Below are 25,173 nucleotides of genomic sequence, written 5' to 3' on the forward strand. Positions count from 1 at the left end.
ACACCTCTCACCTAGGTCGGTAGCACTGATTTGGATGATGTAGCTGCCTGCCCCATGTTAGTCACTTACAAAGATGCATTCTCAGTAGAAGTGAAATATCTTCCCAGAGAGAAGAGGAACCCTTGCCAAGGAATGAGAATGGTTTTACTGCCCAATCAGAGCCTCCACCTTCCTCCCAGATGTCTGCTCAAGTTCCACACCTAAATCTAAGCTCCTCCTCCCTCTGAAACAGTCTTCCCACGGCAGCCCACCATCCTGTTGACGGTGCCCTCCTCTCCGCCATCTAGGATCACAGTCTTGTCATCATCCTTGCCTGCTGCTCCTCAGCCTGAAACCCAGTCCAGCTCTCACCACTTCATACCTAGGCCTCTGTGGTAGTCACCCAAGTAATCTTTTCCTGCCCTCCATTTCTAACCCATCGAACCTGTCCCTTACAGTTCTGACGGATTCTCTGTAACAGGAAGTGCTTCAATTAAGAGAATTCCAACATCCTTTCCAGTGCTAAAACCCTAATTTTATGCTCTAAACATCACTTGCCTTTGCCATTTTCATTCTCTCTGCCTTGAAGGAACACACCTTAGACTCTCCTCATCTATGATCCAGTCTCCCTTGGAGACTCAGTTCAGATCCAACCTCCTTCAAAGAAGCCTTTTTGGACAGCCTGAGACTTACTAAAAACTACCCTCTTCTGAATACCTATATCACTTATCTAACGCTTGGCTGATTTTCCTTACTTAAGACGGTGAAACTCTCAAGGCAAGGACTGTTTTTAAAAAATCCCTTTAATAGCTGTCATTTAACCAGGTATATATTCTGTGCTAGGAACTGTACTTATGCATTTTTTTCCTAGTTCTCATAACACTACACCAAGGTGGATATTATTATTACCACTTCACAGATTAAGAAACTGAGACTCAGGCTGGTTAAGGGACTTGCCCAAAAATGTACATCCAAGGAACTGATGAAACCAGATTCAGGTTTGACCTATTCCCAGATCTATGTCCTTTCCACCATATCACACCATATCATTTCATCTCTAGCAATTAGAACGGTATCTACAGTTTCTCATTCAGAGGAACGGTTCATCAAGTGAACATTAGTGATTCTGATAATTATTTGGCCTCTCCTCAATATATGAAACCAGCATATAATTGTCATCATAAATTTGTTATTATATATTTTCTCTGAGAATGGAGGAGATAGAGGAGTAACTTTCATTTTTCTATAATTTATTCTGTGTAACAAATCCTCTTCCTTATTCTGAAACTCATTATTATCTAATAGTCCTGGGAGCCCCTTCTTCCCTTTAATTACATAAATGATAAACTCTTATGCATATGACATAATCTCTGCTTTGCTAAAGCTTGAGTCATTATTTTGCATTTATTTCTACTATTATCTAATCCTACTGAGTACTGTATCTTTTTTTTTTTTTTTTGTGGTATGTGGGCCTCTCACTCTTGTGGCCTCTCCCTTTGCAGAGCACAGGCTCCAGATGCACAGGCTCAGCGGCCATGGCTCACGGGCCCAGCCGCTCCATGGCATGTGGGATCTTCCCGGACCGGGGCACGAACCTGTGTCCCCTGCATCGGCAGGCGGACTCTCAACCACTGAGCCACCAGGGAAGCCCCTGACCTTCTTTAAGGAGACGAAAAACCTTCAGACTGATGAGGCCAACAAAGCTAGGGTAAGCAAACATCTTGGTTTGCCCACGAGAGTTCTAGTACATGCTGATTTTCCTGGCTTAGTTATTAATAATTCCCTCCTTCACTCTTAAAAATGTCTCAGTTCTAACAATAATTTATATGATCATCTTACCTACAGCCATTTTATTTTCCCTTCTGGAGCCCAGGGTTCTTTCTTAGGGCCCAAGAAGTCAAATTATGTTCCCTGTCAGTGATCACTGTAAAGGCCTCCAGTAACAGTATCAAAATGGGTTAAATCAAACCAGACTAGTTAGATCTCCTATCAAATTGCTTAAATCCCCTGGCGTATGTTCCCCCAATGCAGAACCTGGTCAAAACTGACACATTTAGAGAGAAGCACAAGGCCACCTGGAGAAGGAACGTATGTTGAAATTCTGGCTCTGTTCTTGTCATTATCCTAGCCAAGCTGCAGACCCTGCCTACCGTCTATTCCCAAGATCTATGAGAAATCCTATCTATTCTGCCATGTCCTCTTGAGTCCACAGATATAAACTCGACAGGGGTCTATATCTCAACATCTATTCTAAGAATATTTGATCAAGTTGCATCCATGAAATTAAAGAGATATAGATGCTAAGTGAGCCTCTATTCTATTAAGGATGCAACAGCATCTAATACAAATTCATACATATTGCTTATGCAAGTCAGGTGGAATTTGGTTATTTCAATAGCATTGATTGCTAATGCATTTACCCACTATTTTCTACTAGCTCATTGAGATACTCAAGGGTGTCATAACGCTTGGTTTTTGTGTTTTTTGTTTTTAACAATGCTTGGTTTTACTTGCCCAATGTTTGATTAAGGGACTGAAAATTTAATTACCTGATGGGGCAAGTAAAGCTCCACATTCAAGATAAGCAAGGAGGAGGTATCGCTAAAGGCTGTCCTCTCTCTGCCTAGCATCCCTCACAGCTTCATGCCAAGCCTTGAATGTGACTGCCCAACCTTCGTTCTCTTCACTGCTGCCTCTTGATGGGGTTTTGACCACTGTGTACCTAATTCTTGATTACAATCCCAATCTTGATTTTTCCTTTACAATGAATAGATTCCAACACTCTAATATTTGGGCATGCCAGTAAAATGCAACAGAGCTGCTGATGATAAAACTTCTTTCCTCTGGTTAGTTCTTCCTTAGAAAATAATTTGTCCATACTGTGTGTGTAATACACAGTTTATTTTTAAATCTCAAATCTCAGACAGGAGTCTGGTAAGAGCAAGGGTTCCTAAGAAGTTATCAGACATCTTAGAGAAATATATCATTCGTATCAATGCTATGTTTTCACATACAAGATAGCTTTTGGAAAATTAAATGGTTGAAATCAATCAATACTAGTTTAAAAATAGCTAGCAATCAGTTGGATCACTGTATTAAAGATATACTTATTGGCATGGACAGTTAAAATTTTATCATTGTTGTGTTTTTTTAGTAGAAGATAATCACCTTTGCATTTCTTACACACTCAGAAGTGGGTTAAGTTTTATACTGAACCACAAGTAATGGATGTCTTTGAGGTTTTCACTCCTTATCTCTTTTCCCATTGGTACTGAACTTATTTTATTTTTAACATAGTTCCCATGTCCCATTTCCTACTCTTTTCCCTACACCACTCTAGAACAATCAGTTCAAGTCTCTTTGGGAAGGAAATGTTCTAGTAGAAAGGATAATTAAAGATATTATTTAAAGCAAGACAAAATTTATATTAGACTATCATAAGTGGAGCCTTATTATAAAATAGCCTTTCAAACAAGTCTTGGTGAATTTCTGGTTTCAGTTTATTCTTTAAATATGACTTCCACCAGCATTATTGAACAACTATGTTCAGTGAATCAAACTATCTAGTGCAGTCTGCTCCTGTGCTCACTACTCTTGTTAAAAGGCAGATCTGACAACGGAATCTAAATGTTACATGTAAACCAAATGTTTAAAAATGGAATCCTAGTTTACTAATGACTTCTGCAGTTGTTTATCCTCAATTCTGAGTGAGCTTCAACTAGAGGTGACTTCTAACCTTTTAGCTTCGCATTTCTCACATGGTGCATAGTCCATAATGTATAAAAAACTCAGTGGACCAGGGGCCTTGAAAGTTAAAGGTACCAATAAGTAAGGAAGATCCACATCTGGAGTGTGAATACTCGTCTTCTAATACCAGGCTTCCTTGGGGTGATGAAGCCCTGCATTTGTTTCTCTGTCAATTCCTGGGTCATAGGGAGGCTACCTGGCCCATTTCACTAGAAGGAGTAATGGCTTCACCACATAAAGGAACACCCACATCTTGAGGAATCATCCTGCCTAGGGTGCAGAGCAGAGAGGGGAAGGGAGGACAGTGCAGCCAGATTGGGGTGTTACCTCGATGGCCAGTTGGAACTGCTCGTGTTCCCGCTGCAGCTGCTCTGCTTCCGACAAAGAGCTGGCGTTGACCAGGCTGGCATTGAGCATCGACTCCCCATTGCGGATCCATCCCAGGACCTAGGGAGTCGGGACAAGAGCACAGGTGAATGGCCTTTCTGTGACAGGCCCTTCAGTCAGAGAGCTTGCTATCTCCTACCCACAGTTGAAGACAGGACAGGAAGAGTCTGGATAATTAAAATCTCCTTAAATTTGCCGCATACCTTGTGCCATAAGGTACTTATTTTAAGTACCAACCTCATTCCCAGCTTCATCTTTTCTTTCCTACCCTTATCACTCCTCAATCCCAGGCTCCTCAGCCGCTTAATTTAAACATTACTTCATCTGATTGCATTGTATGTATGTTTCCGAGGTTCCATCTGGAACATAGTATGGTATAAATAAATAAATTCCATCTGTTGGTATCCCTTTCATTTTTTTAAGGCCCAATTCAAATATCAACTGCTTGAAATCTTCTATACCTAACCACTCCCATTAGAAACAATCTCTTCGTCATCTAGTGAAACCCAGATCATTTTGCATGTACCACCTTTGTGGCACTCACCAAAGCCTGCCTTATTCAGTTATTTCGACCTATGTTTCATCTCCTCCCCTTACAATGTAAACTTCCAGAAACTCAAGTAATATATGAGTCATATTTAAATCTCACCCAATGCCTAGGACAGTACCTTTCATACAACGGGTATGCAGTAATGTTTTTGAAAGAGTGAAAATACCCAAGTCATCGTGGAAAATACCCAAGTCACACCTGAGCAGTGTGTCCAACCTCCTATACCTTGCAAAATAGCCAAGAGTAGACAGGTTTGAGCTTTGATTGGTTAAACAATCCAAAGGGAGGAGAAATAAAACAAGCAAAATAGCATTAATCATCCATACACTGGATCATTAGAAAAAGGGAGAATATGTTATAATTGATTTAAATTATTTAGAGGCAATGGCTAGGTTGAGTAAAATTTCTAGGTGATCTTAATTAGTACTGGGGGAAAGAAAACTCAGCTAGGGAATATTAGAATAGAAAGAGAAATAGCTGACACTGTCTAGACAGTCCCAGCTAAAATAGAGATGTGGCAATAATCCAGCTAATAGAGTCAAGTGCACATAATCATACTGGAAGTAACAGGCCTTGAAAATCTACCTTGTGTTTGGTCATCAGAAAATTGCCAAATATTTGCTTTATTAAGGAGTCTGAGAGTTTGCTTGGAGAGGAAATAAAAATTCTTCTGAAATTTTAAGATCAGTAAATACCATCCATCTGTTCCCTCAAGGCAAAGCAGAAGACACCACAATCTGTTTCAGATTTTTTTTCTTCTCTCAACTTCTTCATGTTAAACAATTAGAAAAATACTAAGTCTGGTCTCCTATCCCATAACCCTCACAGGCATTTCTCAGATGTCCTCCTTAGGCAGAAAATGACTGATACCATATTGTGCATGGATAACATCAGGACATAAATCCCACTGAAGCTGGGCTATCTGGATTGAGATGTTAATTCATGGGCAGTCTGGCAGATTGTGGATGAGATGCCAATCTGTAAAGCAATTAGTTCCAGGAAATAACTGCTCAGAGCCTATGTGTGAAATCTCTGATGCCACTGGTGTGCTGTAGCTGGCTGACTATAGAGGTGCTAATGATTTCTAAAAGCTGGCTGTAAGTTCGGGTACATGCATACATGGATTGCATGCCCAAATGCTTCACCTCTTTGGAAAACGGAGCTCACAATTTATATTTTTGAACTATGTAAGCCCTTCTGCAGTGATTCATCACATCTTGCTTGGTTCAAGATTCACTTGGGGGTGTCAGAGAAACATTTTCTCAATGTGCATCACAAATCAATGCTTGAGGGACAATTTGACTCCCTCTGGGCCTCCTGAGTCTTGCTGGAATATTTTCCTCTCTAGTTTCAGTCAACTGAAAATATCAGTTATAGCTATGGTTGTGAGGTCACCATTTACCAGGTTTTCCATTTAGAAATATTATAGGTTTTAGTCTCTACATCTTTCATTAAATGATGCCATATCCTTGATATCCTTGTTCATTTTTATTTCCCAAATGTTGTTTATAAAGACATTCCAGGACTTCAACATGGGAGGTTTGATTTTAGGAAGATAAAAATGCACTCTAGTTCAGTCAATGGCTTGGGTTCAGGGGTGGGACTGATGCCAATGATTAAACTACCAAGTATTTTTATCCTCCTAAAATCAAGCCTCCAATGTTGAAGTCCCGGACTCAGTCCTAGAAGCAAAACTGGGAATGTGTAGAAAGAGCATAAAATCTGAAGTCAGAATACCTGGCTTTGTTACTGCCTGGTAAAACCACTTAACTCCTCTGAGCCTCAGCTTTTTCATCTGTAAAGATAGGATAATGGTACCTTCCCTTCCTATATCAGGGTTGATATAGCCTACGGTGAAATGCAAAGCCTGGTTATGGTGGTGCTAGCGATTTTTAGTTTTTACGCAAAACTAGCTAATGCTGATTCTTCATTTATACCTCTCACAATGAGAAGAGAAAAAGTTTAGGAATATTAACTTTTATTCTAGTATTTGTAGAGCTTATTGACATATTCTGATGTGATGTAAATACCTTAGCTGTTTTATTATCATCAGTCTTTGTGCTCTGATCAATGCTAACTCTTGTTGGTATAATTTTCTATTGCTGTCATCCTTTACTTTCTGGTTCATAAGATTGGTTATTTATTCTTGTGTGATCATCCAAATAAGAGAAAGGTAGTAGAAGAAATTTTGTAACAAACATGCGAAAATGTTGGTCCTACTAATCTTGAGCTGCATGACTTTGGAAACATCACTTAATCTCTCTGAGGCTCAGTTTTCTTAACTGTAAAATGGTAAATCACAGGGTATAGATGAAATGAAATAATTAATGTAAAAGTATTTTGCAAACCATATAATGTAATCCTTAACATGAACATTTTATATTGATCATTCATCTTAGACAACAGTTTACTGGTAAGTTAGATGGTCTCTGAAGGTCATTTTGAGCCATAATATTCCACACCTCTTTCAAAATTGAGAGACTGCCCCTATAACCATAGGATACCAGAGGAACTTAGCTCTGCAGAAATGAGGGATGGGAAGAGTATTGCTGCTTGGGGACTAGGGAGCTAGGCCACCAATTCAGCTCAGTCAGGGGTGAGGGGGGAACTGAAGATGGAGATCTATTGGTTCCTCAGGCCAAGGAAGCTCAGATAACCCTGAGTTAGGAGAAGCATGGATGTGGACGTGAATGTCCAAAATGATGACGGCCACCTAAGCTGGGCAAGCTGGATGCTGTAGCCACGTAGGCTGGGGAAGCTGCTTGGCTATGGCTGTGTTCTCTAGGCCACACTGACAGGAAAGCTATGAGGCTGCCCTGAAGGACACTGAGTCTAACTCCTGCTACTGCAGATGACTTATCACAAGGCACGATGATTTCTGAAACTCTAGCCACAGGAAAATCATCAGCCCCTCAGGTGGTAACTGGGAGCCTGTCATATTTCTAGTGTTTCTTAGTTCTAAAAATTCACAATTTATGAGATTATATGTGTTCATACCGCATGGTTTTATAGACCATGACTGTGTGTCTTCCTAATTATCTCCATTTTGAAACAAATGGATAGTACTTGTACCTATGGCTGCCTCTCTTTTGGAACTACTCCAACTCCTTTCTAACTTTTATGTACAGTGAACAGAATGAAACAGTATTCTATACAGGAATATGAGGAGAGGATATTTTCTCCTTTGATTTAAATTTCCATCTTGATCATATGCAAATTTTGGCCAGTATTTTGTCCACAGGGGTAATTTAAGTCAATGTCTTTAGTAGACAAATGATAAGTACAATTTCTTTCCCCAAAGCTTAGAGCTCCAACATCTTATAAATCCATTTTGGCCTATTTTCTGCTAAATGCACTGCTCTGCAGGAAACATGGAAATTAACTTAGTTTTATGCCCATTAAATAGGTTTTTCAAATCTTCCTGAATTATCTAATAAATGTGACGCTATCCTTACCAGAGTAGCAATTTTCCTGGAAAGCAATCAGAGCATTCTGTGCGGTCTGGAGAATAATCTGAACTATTTTTCTAGAAGAGAGAGGGCATCTGGGTGGTCTATGGCCCTGGACCATAGGAATCAGGGGAATGGTTTCCCTTCAAGATTTAGCATTTCTCTGGAGATGTTGGGGTTATTTATGTTAGATACAAAGTACTATGTGATCCCTCAGAAAGCAACTCAGTTGCATTAATCAGTTTCATTTTTTCTAAATACTTGAAAATAATTGTCAATGTCTGACATTAACTCTCCTCAGAGCTTCAGTTTAATATAATTGTGGTGTAACTGCACTTAAGGTTATGAAGGCCAAATCTAAACCTTTAATCTCTGAGCTCTAACAACAGAGCTGTATCATAACACATTGCGGCCCTCTCCCTTTCTCTCCCCATTAATGGCACTCCAATTAAGGTGTCTCTTTCTTTCTCTTTCTTTTCTTTTCCTTCCTTCCTTCCCTCCCTCCCTCCTTCCTTTCTCTCTTTCTCTCTCTCCCCTTCTTTTTCTTTCTTCCTTCCTTCCTTCCTCTCTCTCTCTCTCTCTCTCTCTCTCTCTTTCTTTCTTTCTTTCTTTCAGTATAGTTGAAAGAGAAACTCTCTTTAGCCCAAGTGATCAGTACTGACATCCAAATTAAGTCCTTCTTTCCAAGCATCAACAGCTTCTAAGTCAATATTTCCTGCTCCAACAACTTCCATCAAACGCAAATGCCTTGTCGGAAACTGGACCAGACGACCCCTAAAGGTAGAGCCACACTAACAAGGAGAACAAGCTTGTCTAATGAGGCGCGGTGGCTTAATGGAGCAGTGGTCCCTCAGCACCTCCAAGGGCCGCAGTCCTTCATACTTTTCCTAAAGGCTGACCCCAGCAATCCAGTGCCGTTTTGAACTACAGTCCCCCTCTGTGTCATCCTTGCCGTGGTGGAGAGAAGGAGAAGGAATGTTCTCACTCCTGCAGAAGAATTCTTTTTGGTCCTCCATTTCATGAAACACTGAACAGGAACGTACACGGATATTAGTCAAGCCTGGATGATCCATACATAGATAATCTACTTTTCCACTCAACAAACTACCTATCATCATCCCAGCTCCCCATCCTGTACAGAATGGATACTTGGAGGATGAAAACTCATTTCATTTCCATTTTCATCTCAGCCAAGAAAAACATAATTAGGAAGTTGGTTCTACTATGAATGCTGTAGCAAAAATAAATAAAATAAAAAACCAGGAACAAAAGCAAAATTATATATTTCATTTCAAAGTCAATTAGGAATATTTTTCCTGTTATCTGGTTTATTGAGATGACATGAACAAACAGAAGAGGAGAACTCCCACGGCCTGCTGAGTCCACTGCTTGATCTGGCTGGTGCCACCCCCCACCAGGTGTAGGCCATGCCTGCCCATCTTCTCAGACATGGCGCTGTGGAGGCCAGGAAAAGCCCAGACTGCATTCTGCTGGAGAGCTTCTGTCTATTTCTCCTGGAACTCCAGGGTGGGAGTGGGGTCCAGCAGGGGCAAATTGTAGGACCTTGGATTTCAGAGGCTTGGGCTCAAGTTTCAGCTAAGTAGTCAATAGGCCCTGGGAGCACGCATCCTATGGTACCTCAGTTTCCTCATTTGTAAACTAAATGTCCACCACTTTCTCTCATGGGCCTGTTCTCCTAAACCGAGATCACAAACGAGAAAGTACTTCTCATATGAAAAGAAAGTACTATTATTACTGCCAAGAGATTCAGAATTTGAATACTCATCACTGCTCTGGGCCTGCTAGGATTTCTACCACGTCCCCACGAGTAACAAGTCTCACCAGACATTCAGGTGTGACCCCAGTGTAATTAAACAGAAAACAACCTGGATGGCACTGCTGTATCTGGCTTTGCCTGGGGCTCAGTGATGTTACCTGTGCTCAAGATTGATCTTTAGCACAGAATGTGTGGACTCTGTCTGAGTACTCTTTGGAAAAGAAGGGGAGCAGAGAAGATAATTTTTCACATTATAATAAATAATATATAATTAAAACATAGGCATTAGCAAGGAATACCCTGAATAAAAGGGACCGAGCAATAATTACATAAAATATGATATTTTTGTTCCCTGTGTTAAATTAATAGACAAATCTAAAAGCTCTAGCAGGCACTGAACATAAGAAAAAACATTTAAAAGAGGAAGATGTGTCTCTGCTTAGGATGTTTTAGGTGGGGCTCTCCCTAGAGGAAGCGTGGGGATAGGACTGCTTGGGAGAGTCTGGAGCACAAGGAGAAAACACTGAAGTGCTATGAGGTCTGTCTTGCTGGGAAGCCCTCCTGCACCCATGGAGGGTGAAGGTGAGGTCTTTCCTCAATGTGACCTGTCTGGTGACCTTTCTAAGCTTTGGTGACTTCCTCTGAAAGGAGAGTAATAAATGCTTCAGAGAATGGTTGTGAGGATTGATCAAGAGATAGGTATAAAAGGCACACAACACTCAATAAATGGAACTATAATTATATTTGTATTTCTTCAATCCCACTTTGTCTAAATAGGAAATCGCCAATAATTATGCTAAAAATTCCCACTTAGGCTGTTCCTAATATAAATATGTAGTATTTTTAAAATGTGCCATTGGTCATTGTGTGTATGTTCCTAAAGATACCTAGGAATGGTACAGGGATGTCTTTTAGAAAGATAGCTAGTATCATGTCTCATACAGGTAAGTACTCTTTTCTTTTTAAAACTGGCTTTAACGTGACTAGAACATTTTCTTAAAAGAACCGCACACACATTGAAAAGAATGATGGGAACTGAAGGCTGGCTACCCCTTATTGATTCTCAAGTATATGTCAGGTCCTGTACTAGGCACACAAATTAATCAAGCTGGCTCTAAAGCCTGAATATGTTTATTGATACAGGCTTTGCATTTCCTATGAACTCTGGGCAGGGCTGAGGATAGAAAGGAAGAGAATCGATTCAGTGACTGAGGGCAACTTGGAACAGCACTGAGGTGCTCTCCTTAGATTGTTATATGTTGGAGAAATAATGCACTTGCAGTTTGAGCCATTGTACCACTAGATCTATTTGTTGGAGTCAGTAGATAGCAGCCTAGCTTTCAGAAACGAATACAACCACTCCTTAATTTAGATTTCCTAATTCTGGTTATACGGGTGGCTCTGTATGCCTTACCCCGTTCCAGGAGCAGGCCCAGGCCAGACTCAGCCACTGGGAAGCCCCGGCTGCAGGAGGAGGGTCAGGCTCACCTGTCTGACCTCTGCCTGGAGGTGCCGCAGTTGGAGACACTGCTCGAGCCGCTCGTGGGTCTGCTCCGCGTTGAGCTCCAACTCATGCTGCTTCTCCTGGAGAAACTCCAACAGCTCTTGTACCTGGGCTGCCAGATCAATGTCTTTTTCACAGATTAACTCAATTCCTGATTTAAACAAAATATAAACCATTAAAAACCAGGTAGTACCGTAAAGACTACATTTCCTTCTATATGCACATGAAAGCTGGAATCTGGAAATAGCCATCACCAGCACCCTCCCAACCTCTGCATATCCCTCAGTGAAACTAGATAGATCACCATAACAGGTCTTGGTTTGGGATGCTTGAACCATGCCTTCCCTTTGGATTAACTGATCCTTTGCAGGAAACAACTCTTCAACAGATGATCAGCTCCTTATCAACCGGAGTCAAAGAGGTGGTCCTCTGGATTCCATCCCAGACAAGGCCGCATACAGCAGTCTCTGCTGGGCAGTTTGCCTACACCCAGAATATTCACAACTGAGCCTCTGGATCACATTGGGAAATACAAAACAAAGCCCCAGAGACCCTGTCTCAGGAACTTCTGCCAAAGGCACACTCTCTTTTAGCTGGTCAGATGCAATTTACCATTGGATGCTAAGGCCATTCTGAAGAGAATAGTTGGCCAATGGTGATTTTCTTAGCCAACTACTTAGGTCCCCTAAAAAAGCAACTCAGAAATTCATCACTGCCACCACCAACACACCTGCCTGATACAGTGGGGGCATATAAGGAAAGTCCGTACACGCTAAAGGAAATTCTTTTCTAGAAGCAAAAATAGTGTTTTATATAAGAACAATATGGGAGAGTGGGAAATTTTTTTCTGGTGTTACATGGTAATAATTTCAGTATCTTTTCATATTTATTTTTTCTGTCAGTTTCATAATTCCAAGGCCCAGCTCCTGAAATATTTTTGGGAGACAGAGAAGAGAATGACTTGTTCTTTTAGCAGTCAACTCCCTCCAGTTACTATCTGCAATTACCAAGGGGATGAGGTAGAGCATCTCCTTGACTGAAATAAAAAAATAAGAAGAAATACAAAATTTCTACTTTTGCAGTGCTAGGCAACATGGGATGGCCCTTGGCCTCCATGTTTACTTTTTTTTTTTTTTTTTTTTTTTGCAGTACGCGGGCCTCTCACTGTTGTGGCCTCTCCCATTGCGGAGCACAGGCTCCGGACGTGCAGGCTCAGCAGCCATGGCTCATGGGCCTAGCCGCTCCGCGGCATGTGGGATCTTCCCAGACCGGGGCATGAACCCGTGTCCCCTGCATTGGCAGGCAGACTCTCAACCACTGTGCCACCAGGGAAGCCCTCCATGTTTACTTTTTAAAATGTAATTTAAGATCCACCTGCAGAAGTGGATCCCTGTTTCCAGCCACAATGTAGATTTTTTCCAGCTCGTTTTCATCCTGCATGCATCTCTGGTGTTTAGTATGCTGGGCTTGGGCAAAGTGTCTTTCTGTGGGAAGCTCATGGCTTACCCATGCCACATCACATACAAATGGGCTTTCTTAGCCTGGTGCTTCATCAAAGGGACCAGCCACCTGCTTAGAGGATCATCCAGAACAGGCTCCCTGCCTGCCCTGAGACTCCAGCCCTACATTTTCATCTATCTTGCTTGGTATTTTTTTTTATGTGAGATGAACACAGGAAATAAAATAAGTGAAGATGGTGTAATCAGGCTAAGAACGATTGTTTTATATCCACTTTTCTTCCCTTCCTCCAGATCCACATTCCTTCACCCCAGAGTAGCTTCCATTTTGGAAGAACACAGGCTTTTTCTTGCCTTTTATGACACAAGTACAATTACTTGTGGCCCATTATTTTTACGTATATCTGTTTCCCCCAGACTGATGTTCACTCTTGATTAATTCAGTAAACATTAACATTGAGAATTTGCTATGGTGAGACATAACCACTCTGCTGGATACCAGGAATGTAAAGAGAAGAAAGGAGGAGCCCTACCCTCATGCTGCTGGCGAAGCTATGGGAACATAAATAACCCCAAGAGAATTCAGTATCAGCTAGAATACCAGTATAATATACAATAGTTATCAAGCTTTACTGAACTTTTACCATGCTTGTGTTTCATCCCAATGCATCCTCACAATGACTCCGTATGGTTAGGATTCCTATAATTGCCGTATTTCTGAGGAAGGTGAAGCTTAGAGAGATTGGGTAACATGCTCAAGGACACCCAGGTAGTGAGAGGTGTGGCCAGGACCCCAATAAAGGAAATCTCTCTCTCTCCTGGCTGTACCCTTAACCTCTATGTGCAAGGAGAAGAGTGATCCTCACAACCTATTTTTAAAAATTAATTAATTAATTAATGTATGGCTGTGTTGGGCCTTCGTTGCTGTGCGTGGGCTCTCTGTAGTTGCAGTGAGCAGGGGCTACTCTTTGTTGCGGTGCACGTGCTTCTCATTGTGGTGGCTTCTCTTGTTGTGGAGCACAGGCTCTAAGCGCTGGCTTCAGTAGCTGTGGCTGGAAGGCTCTAGAGCTCAGGCTCAGTAGTTGTGGCACACGGGATTAGTTGCTCCGCGGCATGTGGGATCCTCCTGGACCAGGGCTTGAACCCGTGTCCCCTGCATTGGCAGGCGGATTCTTAACCACTGCACCACCAGGGAAGCCCCTCATGACCTAATTAAAGACTTCATTTAAATGCTGGGTCTGGGTACTTTCCAGGCACAGTAAATTTGAAGCACCATTGCCACAGACTCCATAGAGTTTTCACTTAAAAACCTTGCATAAAGAGAGAACTTGACGCTTTAAACCACAAAAGCAAGATATGCACAGGATACGCAGCTCCTGTCTTATTCCTAAGGTCATGGGTAACAGTCACATGGTTGGTGACATTAGGGAGAAGACCTGGGCCATAACCAATGGGGGCAGTGAGGCTGAATCATGGCAAGTGAGAACTGGAGGGGACTTTAGGAATGAAGCCTTGCCTGCCACACTGGACAAAAGAAGAAACTAAGGTCTATAGAGAAAGAACAGGGACTTCCAAAGTCAAAGTGCTTGTTGGTGGTGCAGCTGGACCTTGAATTCAGCCAGTGGGTTTACTCCAACTCAACTCTTTCCAGCAAACCCTGCCATTTTCCATCTTGAGGCCCAGTAGATAACCCTAAACAATGAGCAAGTAAAGAAACTGTTCCTATTTTGCCTACTATTCCTAAGGCTGATGTTGATTTAAACAAGGCTTTTGCTTTGGTTAGGGATGTTGGCACATCAGGCGGATTTAGTAGGACCTGGCTGAATGTTACAAACTTCATACCAAAAAATAAGTGTAAGGAAATTCCCGACTTCACCTATAAACATCCAATAAAAATCACTTACTCCTATAAAAATCAAAGCATAAGCCCTAATTATTTTAGCCTGGAGTGCTAAATAGTAACCAAATTCTTAATTTTGCTAATTGTCCTTTTTCTGAGACAATAGTTTATTTTACCTCTAGTTCAAATATAGTTCATTAGACAGACAAGGTAAGTGCCCAGCCCATTTACTGCCTCAGTCCTGTGTCTCTGAAGTACTGCCTTCCTTGGCCACGTAGGTCCTCGGTAAGGCCCACTCTCGGTCCACCTCCAACCTCCACCCCTGGACCCCAGCTCTGGCGTGTTGCTGCCCTCCCTTCCTCCAAGCCAGAGATGAGGTTGACGCCTCCTCTGCTGGTCAGGCACACGGCAGCAGACATAGAGAGCTTCCCTGAGAGCCTTGAGGCCTCATGGGCTATGCCAGACCGAACAGCCAGCTGAGGAGGAGCAGGGGAACAGCCAGTCCCAGCAGAGACTGAAGAGGCCAATCAAGGCTCTTTTGACAAAGCTCATTCCTAGAACAGGATATGTGGGGGTGGGCAGCCCATCTGCTTGGGGTGTTTTCACCCACTCAGCCCTCATGGTTAAGGTGGCTGCCAAGCACAGCCAGTCTTCAGGGCCTGCCAGCTCCCGGCAGTCTTTCCGTTACCAAGGATACCTGGCTCTTGGACAGAGGTGCACTTGCCCAAGGTCACGCCAGCAACCTGCTCCTACGTGCCGCAGGTTTTCAGGCAGATGAGGCGCTCCACCTGCCAGACACGTCAATACTGAGGGATGAAGGGATGGGGAATGAGCATCCCGGCAGAGTTTCTCTGCACAGCCTCTCTCCTAGGTACTATGTCTGCGTTCTCTCATGGTTCCCCATCTTAGTTGGATAGAGGGCTAGGGCGAGCATCATGAGGACAAGTTGTAGGGTGAAACCCTGAGTCCAGACAAGGTTCTCAGTCACAGTTTTCCCCTTCCCTAATAAGGCCTTGAAAAGGTACAGCTGTGGTCAAGAACACTGCTTCTCAAACTTTAACATGCACATGATTTACCTGAAGATTCTGTTAAAATGCAGATTCAGATTCGTAAGTCTGGGAGTCTGCCTTTCTCATCAGCTCTAGAGTGATGCTGGTGATGCTGGTCCGGGGCCCACACTTAGAGTAGGTCCTGATCAGTGGTCCTAGGTTAGTGCATCAGAATCACCTAGAGGGCTTACTGAAACAGACTGTTGGGCCTCAACCCCAAGAGATTCTGACATGGCAGGTTCTAGGGATGGGCCCTTGAACTTGCATTTCTAACAAGTTCTCGGGTAATGCTGATGCTGCTGATCTGGGACCACATCTGGAAGTCGTTGTCCTGGGGCACGTCACAGATATCAGCTGCTGTGATTTAACCATCAAGATGGAAAGCAGCGGCTCTCAGCCCTGGCTGCACGGTGGTATCACCTGAGGAGCTTTTGCTGATGCCCAAGTCCCATTTAGAGGTGTCAGATCAGAGTATCTGGGCATTGTCATTTTAAAAATAGTCCCCAGATAGACTATGATGTGAATGAAGGGGCTTCCAGGAGCTGTGCGGAGCATGGGCTGCACCCTGTAAACAGGCCGGGCTCTCATAGGTAGCTGCAGCCTGTTCACAACAAATGAAAATTCAAGGAAAGAGTATGCTGACCAAAGTAAATAGAATTTACTAGATTGTCTCTCCTCTGGTTAGAAGTGAAGTTCCGTTGAATGCTGCTATGTCTTCTATCAGGTCATTAAGAGAAACCCAGTACCCTAAAGTCAAGTTTGACTGCTAAAGTCTGCCTGACAATCTCATGATTTAAATATCCTTCACAATCAGCAGGGACATAGACAGACCATGTTTTAAAGAGTTGATGGCTTGAGGCCCTATCTTCTTCTTCCTGGAGCACCCGGGTGGATGGCGGTGTGGAGACCTGGGTTCTGGCACTTCACTGGTGTGAGTCCAGATCAATGACTTCTTCTTTCTGGACTAGTTGGACAAGGGGACCGCTATGGCTCTCTCCGGTTCTAACATCAAAGGCTGTTCTAGAAAGTGGCAGGTGTTAACATTAAGTGTTCGTGGACTTGTTGGATAAACGGTGAATAAATCCTGAGCAGGAAAAGAAGTCAAGCCTGGGTAACTTGGCCATGTGTTTTTTTGAGAAGTTATAAAATTATATGACCTCGCCATAAACTTTATCAGTACTTCTTACACTCAAGCACAGACAGTTTTAAGAAAAATGAGGACTGAGAGGCATGGACTCTGGAACGAGGAACCAGCTCTGGCGGTGGAGGACAGGGCATGAGAGTGTGTGCAGGGCACGGGGGTGGAACAGCGGCATCCGTACATCGGAATACAATTCACAAGGATGCCTGATGGCCTTTGCAGCCCACCTGGTTTATTTCTCCAGACCACCATGTTTTTGGATCTGTGCTAATTTCCATCGTTCGTTTTTCCCCTTCTCCCCACAGCACCAGGAGAACCTGGCCCTATCCCTATTTTTATCATAGCCTAACTGGGCAACCTCAGACAAACAATTTCAGCTCTCATGCTTCAGTTTCTTTTTCATTAACATGGCGTCAAAAACCTCTGTTCCTTGTACCCGTGGGAAGAGAATGAGTGAGTGGAACGGAAGGGCTTGTTGGAGTCAAGCTGCTGTCCTTGTCTTCACCATCTCCCCACCGGAAGCAGGAGCACGGGACAGATCGCCTACCTGAGGCCTGGACCTCCATGATGTACTGGTGCAGATCCTGGCCCTGCTGGATGACCTCGAAGGTCATGTTGTTCATGGCTAGCTTCCGCTCCGTGTGGCGCTGCAGCCGCTGCTCCGCCAGCGTCAGATCCTCCGTGTTGAAGTCATTCATCTGCCGAAGCAAGTCCTCATTCCAGGCATCTAGCTCTGCCGTCACCTGTGAGGGAACCACCATCAGTGCAGGCTCACTGGTCCACAAGAGCCTTATTAACTAACCCAAGCTTCAGCTCTCTCTCTACTTTGCATCTCTTTTTTTGACCCCTAGACTACGTTTAAGCAATGGTGCCGTGCACCCACAAATGCATGCCTTTAAAAGTGTTCTCCCTGTGTTTCAATGTCTACAGCAGCAGCAAACACTTACATGATGGATTATGGTTTAGAAAGGTTTTCACACTCCATCTCATCCTACTCCCACAGTAACCTGGAGAGGCAGGCAGGGTGGACATCCCCAGGTCCATCTCACAGAAGAGGAAGCTGACGCTCACTCACACAGATGGAATGCTTTGCCCAGAGTTCACCCTGCTCATGAGGGGCACGACCTGAGGACATTACTCAGTTCTTCTCCTGACTGCAGAGACTTTGTCCACCATACCACAACTGTTGTTGTAAAGATCTCATCATTGGAGAGGGCCTCAGAAATTAAGTACTGAGTCTAACTCTTTTCAAGAACCAGAAACAGAGGGCTGGAGAATCCTGGTAAATGGCCCGAGGTTACCCAATTGGTTGAACCCCAAACCCAGGGGCTCTGGTTCCCATGTTCTGTTGTACAGTATGCTCTCTGCTACAATGGCTGATACCAGGAAGTGGTAACAAAACGAGGTGTAAATGTATAACTTACCTCTAGAAATCCAAGCAGATTAAACTCTATTGAGGCATGAATGAGTCTAATGAAGACTGAACATGTAGTGAAGGAAAACCTTGCCCTAATATGACTTTGCTAATTGGTTATTGCTCTACACCTTCACTCCCATGATGTGCCCTCGTTTACTCGCAAATATGTGCCTGCAAATAGAGACTGAATCCTATACTTCCTTTACAATCGCTGCTATCATCCACATAGTAAGAACTCAGAAGTATTGAATTGGATAATAATTCCAATTATTATCCAATAAATAATTGGAATCAAATTATTTTGATTTGAAAAATAAAATAAAAAATCAAATAAAACCTTTTCTAAAACGGTTTTCAGGTCTGTTATTGCATGCTACCCCTGTGGTAGCCCTGTGAAGGCAATAGCACAGGTGCTGTCACCCTCTTTTCTGGGAAGAGGCAATGGAAGCCTCACCCCACATCACACAGTTGCAGTATGGCCCAGACAGCCTAAGCACACAGCCCAGAGCCCAGCTTAGTGATTTTCATCATGCTGGGTTTCATTCCAGCTGACATGTGGCATAGCCTTCCCAATTACCAAACACTGCTGTCCAGAAGCATCAGGGGACAAAGAGAAGGAAAGATGCAGCTGAGAGATGCTGCTGTTCCATGCTGTGCCAGGGCCATAAAGGCTGGGATGGGAAAGGTGAGCAGTCCCTTGTGAGGGGCTGCCATCCAGGGCACAGGATTCCACTCTTTGTCTAACAGTAAGACTTTCCTCCACTGAAAGTGCAGTTTCTCTCTTTGAAGCAGAAATGGGGAACTGTAAAAATATTACCTTCACTGTCGTGTGTTCTCACCTCATGCTGCCACCTCTTTGCAGGTCAACTAAGGGATCCATTGAGCTCAGCCCGAAAACCTAGTATCTACTTATTGTGGGGAGCCCTTGGGGATCTGGGAACCAGCAGGTTGGTAGGCGAACAGGTTTTTGTTATATCCCGTCTTTTTTTAGATTTTTTTTGATGTGGACCATTTTTAAAGTCTTTATTGAATTTGTTACATTATTGCTTCTGTTTTATGTTTTGGTTTTTTGGCCGTGAGGCATGTGGGATCTTAGCTCCCCGACCAGGGATCGAACCCACACACCCTGCATTGTAAAGCGAGGTCTTAACCACTGGACAGCCAGGGAAGTCCCTATATCCCATCTTTGAAAAGCACTTCATTCTCTAACTAGAGAAAGGAGTTAAACTGAGAAAAATAAGAGAGATAACTTATAATAAGAGATAATTTATAGAATGAATAGGCCTTTGTAGACTAGGCCTATAGCTATGTTTTTCCTTCCTGTATTTATAAAACTTGAAGTATAATTTACATATAATAAGATACATAAATTTTAAGCATTCAGTTCTATGAGTTTTGACAAGTTTAGTTACTGGTGTAGCCATCACCAAAAACAAAATATAGGACCTTTCCATCACCCTAGGGAGTCATTGTTTCCAGTCAGTTCCTGCCCCTGCCCTACTTCAGGTACCATTTTCTGATTTCTATCCTCACAGATTCTTATATTCCATACAAATGAAGTCATACAGTATGGACTCTTTCATGTCTAGCTTCTGTGTTCAACACACTGTATTTAAGATTTATCTGTGTTGTATCAGTTCATTCCTTGCTACTGCTGAGTTCCATGGTACAGAGATACTGTAATTTGTGTATCCATCGTCTAGCTGGTGAACTCCTGGGTTGTTTTCAGTGTTTGACTATTATGAATAAGGCTGATGTGAAAGTTCTTGCAGAAGTCTTACTGTGGACACTGGTTTTCATTTCTCTTGAGGGTCACTTAGGAGTGCAATTGTAAGGTCATAGGGTAAGTGTACGTTTAACATTCCCAAGGGGAATTTCGCATTCCCTGTGAAAGTTCCAGTTGCACACCATCATTTGGTATTATCAGTCTATTTAATTTTAGCCAAGCTAGTGGGTGTGAAGTGATATCTTCTTATGGTTTGAGGTTGTATTTCCCTGATGACTCATGGTGGTGGGCACATTTTCATATGCTTATTGACCGCTGGTATCTACTTTTAGAAAATGTTGAGTTTTTTGCTCATTTTTCAAAAGCTAGGTTATCTTTTGATTATAGATTTGTAAGAGTTCTTAATATATGTTGGATATAAATCATTTATCAGATAATATATGAAAAATAGCCCAAACAAAATTTTTAGTCCATTTCCTTGTCTACAAGCTTAAGGAAAATAAAAATAAGAAAACAAGCATGAAAGGAAGAGTCTGCCTTTTCTTTACATTTTAGTTTTTGTTTTGTTTTCACGAAACTGAATCTATGAAGAAGCTGTTTGCTGCAGGAAGATCCCAGAGGGGTCCGAAGGCCTGAGTCTGTGGAGCAGAAAGGCAAGTATCGAGGGTCCTGGTTAGGGCAGAGCAAAGGTGAGGTGCTTTGGTTGGGAGAGTGAGGCTCAGAGGTCTGGTATCTTGGTAATCTGAATCTAAAGCAAATGTGAAGTATGCCCAGGATTCTATATCTGGTGTTTCTATATTCCTTTCTTCCCCTTCTCCACCGTACCTCCCAATACCATTGAGCTGAAGGATCCAAGTCTGTCATGAAGCCTGAAGAAGGAGAATTTCAAGGAGCTACTCAATGCAACAGCCTGGCTTCCAAGTCTCCCTCCCTGGGTCTACACACTCTTTACTCTCTCTGTGTCTGACTCTCTTCCCAAATCCCCAAGAACTGATGCCAAGAGCCTTCAAATAGTCTGATTTATGAATTTCGAATGTCGGCTGGAGTTTAAATTATTTTCTTTCCTGAGTATTTTCTGTTTCCTCAAGGAATATTCTGTCATTGGCTTACCTTTCTCCACCTTCTTTCTGGGGCACAAGGTTGGCATATAGCAGGGGCTCTTTTTTTTTTTTTTTTTTTTAAGAAAAAAATTTATTTTCAAACCTGAAGCTTGCTTTACAGCTAATGAACAAACCTAGCTTTCCGGCCCCATCTCATGCTCTTCTGTTATGTGAACCAGGCATCTGGTTTACTCCCTGATCCTGAGAGGAAGCTCTGCCCTCTCCAATCACCTTCTCTGGTCCAGCAGCCCTGAGACATCCTTGTCCCTCCTCCCAGTCTGCTCAAGTCCTCACTGCCCTTCAAAGTCACCCCTCTGGCATGAAGAGCTTCATGACAACCCCCAGAACCTGACGTTTTTCTCCAGCTTATCTCATAACATGGGACATGGGCTAATTTGCTCATACAGAGACAAAGCCATGAAAAGAAAAACCTGCCTGGGGATTAATCTGGTTATGTAACTCCATTTGGAAAAGAAACCTGGAAGAATTTGTACTAGGCAGAAACTAGGGCCTGAACCAAATGAGTGAAAGATGGAATAGAAAGTACCCACAGGGCATTCAGCTTTCAATCAACCTATTTTGCTTTCTCTTTCCACTCAATTAGCTCCATCTCGGCTCCTGGCTCACTCAGCTCCTCTCTGGGCTCCAGTGGCCTCTCTCTGCCTCACTCTTCTGAATTAATTGGCATGTGAGGATATGAGAGATACATTGGCAGTGTTTCTATTCTAACAATTATCTACTCTAGAGCCACAGCCATAGGAAAATCAGAGAAGGAGGTGAACAGGAGTTTAGAAAGGATAAGAGGCACTGGGAAATGGGAAGACACTTCAAAAAGAAGCCCAAAGCTTTCCTACCAGATAAGATTCACTGAATCCAGTATTCTGCGGTCAAAAACTGACCCAAGGGACTTGGTTTAGCAGTAGCCTTGGGCTCTGTTCTCAGAAAGCCCTCTTCACTGGCTCCTCCCATTTTCTGGGTCCTTCCCAGGAGTTATGTGTAGAGAATGCTTTCTCCCCTCACCCCCAAGTGTACCTGCCTGAAACAGAACTCACCTGGCCCTCTCTTCCCACTTCCTATGGTCTATTCCCATCACCTTAGCTCTTTATTATCAGCTGCAAAGTTGGAAATCTCACTGTGTAGTCCTTTTCTTCAGATCATTTTTAGATGCTGGTGATCATGATGAAGATGATGATCATGGTTAAAAGAAGATTCTACCCTGAACTGTGCATTTATTATGGGATACACAGTGTTGAATATTTGATTTTCTTTTATTTCATCCTCATAGTAACTCTAGGAGGAAACGAAGGCACACAGAAGTCAGATCATTTGCCTCATGGTCTCAGAGCTGGTGATGGCAGAGCTCAGCATTCAACTACAAAGTCCAGGGCTCTTAACCACGGTGTCATATCAACAGAGCTGGTTCAAGAACTAACTTCAGGGGATAGCTTTCTTTTTATTTTTCTCACTTCAGAGAAGTGTCTGTTTAACCTTTCCCCTGTTTTCTTCTCTAAAAAACCCCCCACAAACTCCTGATAACTCCATTTTCTTCACATCACATGAACCTCTGAAATTAATCACATGCTTTGAACAGATCAATAAACTGTGTGTTTGTGGCCTTATATAATGCCAGGAATAATTTACCCATTCAAAAAAAAAAAAAAAAAAACAAACCACACAGCCTTCCCCCAGTAGGATATTTTTGTTGAAGAGTTGGTAAATTTAAAAAATTCAGTGCTTTGTGACCACCTAGAGGGGTGGGATAGGGAGGGTGGGAGACACAAGAGGGAGGAGATATGGGGATGTATGTATATGTATAGCTGATTCACTTTGTTATACAGCAGAAACTAACACACCATTGTAAAGCAATTATACTCCAATAAAGATGTTTAAAAAAATTGACACTATTTATACTCAGTATAAAGGTCACGTTAACCTATCTAGAATTCTTTGGTTTCCCAGGAGACTTTGCCGTGAACAGGAGACATATCTGCAATCTGGCATTGGGGTGTGAACACTGGGACAAAAGCTGTGGTAAAGAGAAGTGTAACCTGCCCTCTGCATGGGCACATTCTCTGTATGGCAAGCGCAAATGCCTGTGGCTCTCACAGCAGTTACGTGAACACTCGGGGATCACCTAACAGGATTGGGTAACAAATTCAGAGAGAAACAATGGGGGAGAATAAGATGGAATGTTTGCTTAAAGTCTGGATGCAAATACATATACATGTGTATATATATATATATATATATATATATATATATATATATATATACAGCATATTAGTATCAGGTTGGCCAAAAAGTTCGTTCGAGTTCTTCTATAACATCTTATGGAAGAACCTGAACGAACTTTTGGCCAACCCAATATATATTATTTAGGTATTTTATTAATAATAACAATGCTGGCTACAATGTATTAACGTGTTTATTAAGTGCTAGGCACTTTGCTAAAAATGTTCTATGTGTTAACTCATTAAATCCTTAATACTCCTATGGGGACTGGGAATTATTATTCTCATACCTATTTCTCAGATGAGGAAACCAAATGAGTAACTTGTCTAAAAATCACACAATTAGTAAAGCTGGTGAAACAGGTTTCAAACCCAGGCACTCTAACTCAAAATACTGCATACTCAATGACTGTACTATACTGCCTCTCAGCAAAGGGTGTGTGTGTCTGTGTGTATCAACACTGCATATGTTATGTACATTAAGGTCCAGTCCCATTCCAACTAACAGTGGCGAGGAAGGATCCAAGGCATTTCACTGTGGTAAGATGCTCTGAAATACATGAGCTGTCAATTGCAAATGAACACCTTTCTGTTCTAAATATAATGTCATTATTTGTATTAAAATGAGAAAAGTGGAAGCTAAATATTCTCCACTGACCTACAAGTGCTGGCTGATAGGAAAAGACACATTGCAGCTAAAGAGACAGTCTCACTGCATGGGAAGGGCTATTTTATCCATAATGGGTATGTACATTGATATGCATTACCACTGTGAAATTAAACTAAATTACTATAGTCATTTGTTCTTCTTGTCTAGTCCAGTGTTAAGTTTTTTTCTGTTAATCAATTTATAAAATGATGAGGATTAGTGAATTCTAATACAGATTATTTTAAAAGTATATCATAGAATTTCCCTCTGTTTTAGAGATATATATAACCTGTCTAAAGAGTTCAAATATTTCTTTATGTAGCTATAAGAAAACCTTTGAGGGGCTTCCCTGGTGGCGCAGTGGTTGAGAGTCCGCCTGCCAATGAAGGGGACACGGGTTCGTGCCCCGGTCTGGGAAGATCCCACATGCCACGGAGCGGCTGGGCCCGTGAGCCATGGCCGCTGAGCCTGTGCGTCCGGAGCCTGTGCTCTGCAGCGGGAGAGGCCACAACAGTGAGAGGCCCGCATAAAGAAAACCTTTGAGGATACTGCAAGAATTTTCTGGAAAAGCAGAAGGACTTAGCAGTAAAGATATCCACTCAGTTGTTTTTTGATTTTTGGCAAAAAAATTGTAAGAACATATTGCAACACTGTAACTGATGAGTTCCAACGTTCGGTCACCTAATTTCTATTCCAATTGGATAATTTGGATAACGGAACACAATTTTTATGACCAAGTTCACGTTCTTTTTTTCATTATCATCATGATTAAAACTGAGATCTTTTATAATCATGACTGATCTTGAGTCTTTACTTTGCCCATATCTTTGCCTCTTAATCAGTTTGAGACTTGTAGGACTCTATTCTGTTTTCAAAATAATCTCTCCTCTGTTGAAGAGCTCCTATGATGTATACTGTTCACCCATTCTAAAACTTATCCGTGCTTGAGTGTAAGAATGGGTTTTCTCCCGTGAAAGCTAAACACCCAGTGCTAGAGCTTACATCATTTCCTTCCACTGAGTTCCCTTTTATCTTTACCAGAAAGGAGAAGCAGACAGCATTTGAACCTTGATAATGTCACCTGACTTCAGGTCCACAGCCCCTTACCCACCCCATTACAGAATGATCTGAAAGCTTCCATCAGGGATCTTTGATAATTTGCCAAAAACA

General features: G+C 42.4%; 1 protein-coding gene across 25 annotated transcripts in view; it reads right to left on the bottom strand.

Moving 5' to 3' along the window:
* Positions 1–25,173, bottom strand: part of KALRN (kalirin RhoGEF kinase) — a 654,958-nt gene that overhangs the window by 271,698 nt on the left and 358,087 nt on the right. For all 25 annotated transcript variants that reach the window (XM_067034412.1, XM_067034411.1, XM_067034409.1 and 22 more), the window contains 3 exons: positions 17,428–17,623; positions 11,378–11,544; positions 4,054–4,173 (listed from right to left, as the gene is read on the bottom strand). In XM_067034412.1, the coding sequence (XP_066890513.1) occupies positions 4,054–4,173; positions 11,378–11,544; positions 17,428–17,623 (483 nt within the window). The remainder of the gene's footprint in view (positions 1–4,053; positions 4,174–11,377; positions 11,545–17,427; positions 17,624–25,173) is intronic.

The sequence above is a fragment of the Kogia breviceps genome, chromosome 5 (assembly GCF_026419965.1).
Source record: "Kogia breviceps isolate mKogBre1 chromosome 5, mKogBre1 haplotype 1, whole genome shotgun sequence".
Taxonomy (NCBI): domain Eukaryota; kingdom Metazoa; phylum Chordata; class Mammalia; order Artiodactyla; family Physeteridae; genus Kogia; species Kogia breviceps.